The 8,500-nt window shown below is 42.6% G+C and overlaps 1 protein-coding gene across 2 annotated transcripts; it reads left to right on the top strand.

The window, feature by feature from the left end:
* Positions 1-213: 213 nt before the first annotated feature.
* On the top strand, positions 214-5,914 carry setmar (SET domain and mariner transposase fusion gene). Of its 2 annotated transcripts, none has more exons than XM_049022587.1 (2): positions 214-390; positions 1,534-5,914. In XM_049022587.1, exons 1-2 carry the CDS (start codon positions 322-324, stop codon positions 2,335-2,337), a joined length of 873 nt encoding a protein of 290 aa, XP_048878544.1. In that variant the 5' UTR covers positions 214-321; the 3' UTR covers positions 2,338-5,914. The 2 variants fall into 2 exon arrangements, with proteins under 2 accessions (XP_048878544.1, XP_048878542.1); XM_049022585.1 differs by having other exon boundaries at positions 214-417.
* Positions 5,915-8,500: the final 2,586 nt, after the last annotated feature.

Here is an 8,500-nt window from a genome sequence, read left to right as displayed (position 1 = left end):
AGTTTTACTTACATAACTAACTTTACACAAAATTATACGATCACAACAATAATAGAACACAACATTTTTTCTTAACTATCGTATTTATTGTTAATAACTTATAGCTTATAATAGCTTAGTTTTCTTAGTTGAAAATGCCACCACCTTTAGGGTTAACGGTCACACGTGTATTTCAAAACAGGATATTCCGTTAAATGTCACGTGCTGCTATGAACCGGAAGCCGCGCCCCCTACGTTAGGGTTAAGTGTGAAATGTGTGGTGGTTGTTTGAGCAGACTTGCTTTAAAAATTATGGTGTTTTATGACAAAGACTTTTAAAACATGAACTGCGTCACCGTTGAGGATTTGTCTCATGGGACGGAGAATGTCCCTGTTTTGTTCGAGGGGACGGTGAGAAAAGAGTCGCCGGTTTTCCAGGTATTCTAGCTCATTGGGGTGGTCGCTTAGTTCTGATGTATTCCGTCTAAGTCTTACTACAGTCCAGTAAGCGTATAAGTTCCTCTGGAAAAGTAGGTTTGTGCCTCTGCAGTTTTACATAGTAAAACTATTCATTATTTTTTTCTATTCATTATAATGTATGTTTTATGGTGGCTGAGGAAACATATTTCGTAACTTAATATTTAATTTCATAATGTTACTTTATTAAATTGTCCAAATAAACTCACAAGAATAGTTTTCATGCGTGGTCAATTTTTAAGCAGCTACAGTATTTATGAGTAAGTCGCCATGCAGCCCGTTCACATGTTTTACTTTTAACAGCAGATGGCGACAGTAGCTCATTTTTTCCTCCTTTATCTTCAGTAACTAAACTATGTGAAACTTAATTTTTAAACTGGTTTTAAAAGGATAAAGCATCCAACATTTTAATTTTGTTTTTGCATTTTTTAATTATACATTTTTAATAATGGCGATTAATAAAGCATTGATAGTAAATGTGTACAAAAAGATCATGAACACAGTTTGTATATAGGTTTAATAAAAAATGTATTGTATTGCTTGCTATTTTAAATAGTTTATTAAATTAAATGGATCTGGCAAACAACACTATATAAATATTATTATGTAAATCTATGTAACATAGATACTAAGATAGTATACTTGCATTGCCAAGAAGTATGGAGAATAAAGCCAGGCAAAGTGAATTTGGGCTTGTGTAGTGATGGTGGCCTATCTGGCTTGTGTTAAAATGAGAATGCAAGGGGCGGTACTTGTTTCATCGTTGGAAAGGTGTGTGAATGAAAGGATTGAGCCCCTCCGCTGACTGCAGAGACGCGTGTACAGGAGAGATGTTTACTACTCTATGATTCTCTTATTTTAAGGCTTATCTTTTTTCACATAAAATGCTTAAAAGCAGAAGAACATAAGAAACTTGCAAACGAGAGGAGGCCATTCGGCCTATCAAGCTCGTTTGGGGAGTACTTAACTAATTGCTCAGAGTTTTTAAAATCTTATCTAACTCTGAGTATCCTTGCTAGTTTTATATTGTACTTACAGATAGATTTGTCATTGAAATGCTTAACGTTTGTATTGCAGTACACACCAGAGAATGTTCCTGGGCCAGGCTGTGACAGTTATCCAAATGAGGTGACCTTACCTGGATGTGACTGTAGATCCCACTCCTGCCAGCAGGGGAGCTGCTCCTGCCTTCAGCACCATGGGCAGGTTTACAACAGCACAGGCTGTTTGTTGGACCGCACTGATGAGCTTACAGGATACAGCAGGCCCGTGTTTGAGTGTAACACCTTGTGCAGGTGTGGAGAATCCTGCTCCAACCGGCTGGTCCAGCAAGGCTTAAAACTAAGTCTGTCTGTGTTTGCCACCCAGGGCAAGGGTTGGGGTGTCCGCACACTGGAGCCTGTGTCTCAGGGCAACTTTGTGTGTGAGTACGCAGGGGAGGTGATCGGGTTTGAGGAAGCCTGCCGGAGGCAGCGGATTCAAAGCCCAGATGACATGAACTATATCATCACAGTGAGGGAGCATGCTGGACCAGACGTCCTGAGCGAAACCTTTGTGGACCCTGCTGCTAAGGGAAACGTGGGCCGCTTCCTCAACCATTCCTGCCTTCCCAACTTGGTGATGGTGCCAGTGCGTGTGCACTCCATGGTGCCCAGGCTGGCTCTGTTTGCTGCCTGTGATATAGCTCCTCTGGAGGAGCTCACCTTTGACTATTCAGGTGGCTACAAGAACACAGGGGATGTAAGAATAAGCCTGGGCCCAGGTGAACCAATATCTGCCACAGGAGGTGCAGATGTACAGAAAAGAAAACCCTGTTTGTGCGGCGCCCAGAACTGCAGGCTGTTTCTGCCTTTGGATTTGTCTGTAATCAGCAGCAGTTAAAGCCCCCTGATGTCACTGTAACCTTGTGATTTACTTTTGAAACCAGGTTTTATTTTTTCTGTGTGGAAGTCCTAATACCACCTGGATGGCTTTTCACTGTGGATTCAATGCGGGACATTTAGGTGGAGAAGAATGGTATTCTCTATCTGGCCGGCGCAGTTTCAAAGGAGAGTTAAAGGCAGAAAACCCAAGGAGGCAGAAGCCTGTGGAGAGTCACATTAAGAGTTTGCCACCAGAATGAGTAACTACAGACTCAAAGGTAGTCGAACGACTTTGAGTTGACATTGGCAAGTGTGTTTAAAAGAGATGCAATGGCTGATGGGAATGTGGGGCAGTCACAGGCACTTCTGTAAGTGGCTGGACCATCACAGTGGCACAATCTCTCTTGTGCCAATGTTTCTGACATCCCAGCAAACTCCAGCGCCCTGCTGCACCCTTGTGGTACATCAGCTTTGGATGTCATGGCCTACTCCAAGACAAGCCCGATAATGTAGGGCAGTCAGCTCCCCCACTCCCCAAAAAAAGTCATTGAGCTGAAAAATATATCAGACTTTGATGTCTTTTACTGGCACCCTATCTAGGTCACCCCTGCCTGACGGTAAAGGGTTGCAACAGTAAAAAAAAACCATTAGAATTTAACTTGCTTCCTACCATTGATGGGACAGGACCTTGGAGTCTGCAGCTGCAATCTATGGGAAGTCTTACGACCCTCACCCTCATCAAACTAACAAAGGATCGTGGGATCTCTCACTACACAAGTTGTATATAGCAGGCATATTCTTGTCAGATATGGTGCATTCTGTGTAGCTGCTGGAGAGTGATGAAAAGGTTACGGATTCTATACCCAAGAAAGGTCCCTGCAGTTTTTTTTTCCAACAGAGACACCTGATTGCACTTCTGTATAGTATGACTCTATCACAGCATCTTGAGGCTGCATAAAGAAATATGATTATCTTGTCCTTCTGGTCCTTCTGTGTTTTCATGTCATGCCGTGTCCCTTCAGAAGCATTCTCAGGTTTGTTCGTTTAACCCACATCTCAGAGCAATTAAAGAGTGCCTCTGGGTATTCCTTTATAGAACCCCCCCACCACTGTGTTGGTTCGATGTCCCACTTTCAGTTTCTCATTCTTAACGTTCCCACTCCTCCCAAACTGCCCTCTTTCAGGTCTAGACCCGCCTTCATCGCTGCTCTTCTGCTAATTTCCACATCTGGGTTAATCACCTCAGAGATCAAGTTTCCCAGGAAGGGTGCACACTGCGAGCCGATCCCCAGGCGCCCCCGCCCGCCACTCCTCCCTCGTGGTTGTGAGCGCTCTCCTAAATCACTGAAATCACTTTAAAGTGATTCTGGAAACACTTAGCCATCCAGAATCATTGAATATTGTTCCAAAAGAAAGATGGGTGAGCAGCATAAGTCTGCTGATTGCACATGTACATGTGAGAAACATTTCTCAGATCTTCTTTGCCCAGCATCATAATTGTATCCTTTTCTATTATCTGACTGACCACCTAAATTTGTATAGTGAAATTTCTGGGAGGGGTCTTCTCATTTGTGTTATATATTTGTTTTTTACATTGTATATAAGACAGCTTTTCAACTTGTTTCCACTAGACAATGCTGCAAACCAGAAGTAATTATTTATGTTTAATCAAGGCAAGTGAACCCACTAGGTGGAATAATTACATTAATATCTGTGAGAAAGACCCACAGTGAAGTGGCGAGAGACAAAGTGGGAAAGAGGTTGTGTAATCAGTGCTTCTAAGTGGATGGAGATGGGTGCCCTGGAACTCTGTGATAACATCTTGTCTATTTCTCAAGGACATTTCCTGTATGCTTGTCTGGAGTGAGACGGCACTTCCTCTGACATCACTGCGTTCCGTAAAACCACCACGTGTTAGTCCAGGATCTCAGGCCCCTCCTCCCGTAACACAGTCCCGTTGCATGGCAACATGTGAAGTGATGGCCATATTGCTTTAACACCACCAGCCCACCTAGGGGTTTGACTGGTAGAGGTAATAGTAAAAAAAAAAGCACTGAATGCATATCTTTACTTAAGCAGCAGTAAGAGGTTTATGAAGTGTGATCTGTACCAGCTATATGTGGCATGAGTATTTAACCACAATGAAATTTCATGCTCAGTGTGCATCCATCAGAATCTGCTGGATCATGTTCACGTTTAGAATTCAAGTCCCTTGAATCCCCATGACAACAGGAGCTATAAGAGTGACTGGCTTTCAGTGATCTCTATACTCTGTAGAAGAGAGAATGTGGAGAGATGAAATAAACAAACGCAGTGTCAAAGGGAGAAAGGGGCTGTGCTTTCTGTGTTGAAGGGCGCATCTTACTGTACAAAAGCGGGAGATTTGGATTTGTGAGGGGGAAATTACTGATAACCACAGAATGTGTAAAAGTGTTGACAAGATCAGTCAGGGAAAACCGCTTTAAGGTGGTGGCGAAATGATAGTTTGTAATATTTCTTATGGTGAAAGTCTTAAATTGCCATCTTTTCAACTTTCTTCGCCCGTCAGTGTTCTTGTGATGAGGCTAATTTATCAGTACTGAGCTTCCTGTGAAAAAGTAAGGCGGCATTTTAGTGGTTCGTATGTCCTGTAAGCCGCACCCTCACGTATGCCGCACCTACAAAAGTTATCAGTTCAGTAGCACTAGAATTACAGAGATTATTGCGTTCTATTTTCATATTTTCTTGGGCTTTGCAAACACCAGGAGAATTTCCCTTTCACCGAGAGGGAGAGAGGGGAAAAAAAGCATAACATTCGGTTGTCCCAGATACTAATGTGAATTTCGATAAGTGCTTCTATTTCTACCCAGCTCAAGGTTAACCACCCTGGGAGTCAATCTGGTTTGTGCAAAGATTTTTTTTCTTACATAGGAAACTGACTTCCAGAATAAATGAACGAAACAGACCGCACGCTGTGTTTCCATCCACGTTCACCTGTGCGGATCCAGGAGGGTCAGGTGGGTGGTGTACACCTTCAGGCTCTGCCCACAGGCAGTCCCAGCCTCTTGGTGGGGGAGGGACTTAACAGCACTCTTTATGACGTTCCTTATGCTTTGAGCTCTGACTTTGTATGTTGACAATTAACAATTTTTTTTTAAATCATAAAATTACAAAAAAAAAGTTTTCTCTTGCTCGTTTCTTTAATAAAACACCTTCAATGAATAATTTGGTTTGAGGCAAATGATATTTAATTGAGATACTGAGAAAGAACAGATGTGGATGGGGAATGAGGCACACCGTGGGTCTGTGAGGGCAGTAACCCGTAATTAGTGAGATGTGCCGACCAGAGGGGGCAGACAGTATGCAGCTACCTTCCATGTCATTTAGCAGCTAATGCAAGGTCTTAACAACAGCCCTTGTTACCTGCCTGCAAAATACTCAAGCCATCGATTACCTTCCACATCTTCCCCCATTTCTTCCCCTTTAATAAAGGCTGGATAGTTCATAGTGTGTGGCTAGAGCTGATTGACCAGCATGGAAATGGTGGCAGGCAGCTTGTCATGTTAAAAATGGGACATTATTCAGGCTACGGGCATAATGAGGTAATCAGCACCATGGCGACCAATGACAGGCTGGGCTTGCGTCAATACAGAAGGGGGAAAATGTGGAACGGGTCCAATTTGCTGGATGCTTGATGTTAAATGGAAACCTTTATTGTGAAATCCACATCACACTGCTTTGTTTTTTTCCTTTCTAAATAGACACATTTGTTTTCGGATTTTATGTGTTGCCCAGTCTGCCTGCTTTGAAAAGGTTTTACGCATGAAAGTTTTGGATTAATGTGCCAGTTTCTGAAGGCAAATGGATGTGGATCTGGAAGCATACAGTACAGAAGTAGATAGTTTGAGAGGTGCAGTTCTGTTCTTGTTTGGTTATAGCTGCTAGGTTGGAACCACCTACCTGTGGCTGAATCCTCTTAAGGCCTGGAAAGACAGCAGAATTCTGCTCACACTGGGTGAATTTAACATCCGCAAACTTTGTTGTGGTTTTGACATTTTTCATCAGCTCTCTGTAGCATCTCTTCTTAACCATAGTGATAATTACCACTCATCTGAAGTCTCTGCAATCTCATTCTCTGCATTACAGTAAAGTTAGTCTAAAGTTTGCAGAGACTGTTGTGTACTATGATGTGTGAGCAGCAGGACAGACAGGATATTCATATGTGCTAGATCTAGCATCTGTGTGCCTTGGTTTGCTGAGTTCACTCCGTCAACTCACAGACACTGGCACAGCAGTAATGCAAATTGGCCCTCGTCCGATTACCAGGTTATGAAAAGAGATTACCAGTCACACTTTAATTTAAAACGGGGAATATCATGAACATGTGCTACGAAACCTGGATTCTGACCTGTGTTTCCTGTTGTTAACCCATTCAGTACACAGGACTAATCATTGTGGACATGAGACTCAGGTGTTGAGTCAGGAACACACGCACAACCTCCAGTGTCACACCTCCAATGTTGGCTAATGGGTACCATAACGGTAACTGAACGTGTGTTTGCCCAGAGGTATGCTTTGTTTCCTAAGAGGAAGTGAATCCTGCTTTTCATTGAAACTTTAATTGCTGGATAGTGAGGGTGGTGAAGTACTCTGTCCTCCTTTAATTGCCCTTCTGCTTTGTATCTGTAGTGCATCTGGGGTGGATAACACAGTCCTCACTCCAGTGCTCGATTTCCAATCATCAGTCAGCATGTCAGTGTGTGCCGTTTTAAAGCCCTGTAAATTACACACACTTTGTTATTAGAGTCTAATGAATGGAGACTGGCCACTTAATGCTGTTCAGTAATGGTCACTTGGCAACCATTTAGCCTCTGGGCATGCCCATTAACTTGCTATGGATAATACTGCCGTTTTATTATAATGGCTGTAAGGAAATCCACGCTCAAAGCAAAGGGATTATCAGGACAGTCTTTGGAATAATCCTCAATGTCAGGAGATATTTCTAATAGGTGGTCACCTGTTGAGGGTGATCTCTCTCAAAGCATCAGTAGTTTGTTGCATTAATTCTTATGAGAGTGTCACAGATACATATATCTGCAACATCATGCTGTGACTATCAAAGCCTGCAGATAGGAAGAAAAACCAATGTTTGTATGACGCGTAAGAAAGTTATATACGCGTAAAGAAAGTTATTTTAGTTGCTAAATTGCCTGGAGATTCGTCAGTGTGAAAGCAGGCCAGTATAAAGCATGTGACTGAAGGACATCTGCTGTTACCTTCATGCCACTGATTGATTTAGTCCATGCCTTTTAATCTGAAACCTTGGGTCATTGTAATTTTGCAGGGGTTTTGTTAAATACATGGAATCTCTTTGGTTCTGTACTCACCCCAGTGTCATTCTGTGCACCTACAGGGAATGGGGCTGGTGTGGGAGTTATGGAAGAATCAGGTATTTCAGTCATCTCAATGTCACTTGGAAAAGCATAGTTTTTAATGTTTTATCCAATCCTGCTGATCGTTTACCGGTGCATATTTGTGTTAATGTGGGCGACTTTTAACTGTTTCCTAACCCTAGTGCCACCATATGGTGCGGGCGGATAATAGGTCAGAAATGTAAATGTGTTTTTTTCTGGGTTAGCATCATCAGCTTCTCAGTCACAGACACGGACACTTCTGTTTCTCAAGCTGTCGTCAAGCTCAGAACCATATTTGGCTGAGCGAGGAATCAGATAATCTTACAACTAGTTTATAATTCAGTGAGAGAACCCATGGTACCATACAGCAATGATGCATTTCCCTAAAACTGTTTTCACAGTGGCAGCAGGGCTCTATGGGACAATCTGCTGAACCAAGGGTGTGAGCAGATTTTCTTATGTACAGATTTTAAGGTTACTTGTTCTGTTATTGCTGGGTGAGTTTGCAACACTTCAATCCTAATGTCGTTGTAATTTTAGCTCCCACAATGAAAGACCTTATGTTTTTTTCGTGCAACACCTGCATTCATTGGACTGTGAGGCTTACGCTGCATCTCAGAAATGATGAAGCAAATACTGTCTACTTGGAAAACAACCCCAGAGTTCTTTTGTCATTTTTCCCCTCTTCTAGCTCTCCAGCCCATGGTCCTTGTCACTCCTAAACCTGCACAGTCCTGCTGCAGAACACTGAGGTTTCTGGGTAAATTGCTGACCTGTTGCATCACTAAG

The sequence above is a fragment of the Brienomyrus brachyistius genome, chromosome 8 (genome assembly GCF_023856365.1).
Source record: "Brienomyrus brachyistius isolate T26 chromosome 8, BBRACH_0.4, whole genome shotgun sequence".
Taxonomy (NCBI): Eukaryota; Metazoa; Chordata; class Actinopteri; order Osteoglossiformes; family Mormyridae; genus Brienomyrus; species Brienomyrus brachyistius.
The sequence above is the reverse complement of the archived record's forward strand: the minus strand, read 5'-3'. Positions and strand labels throughout refer to the sequence as shown.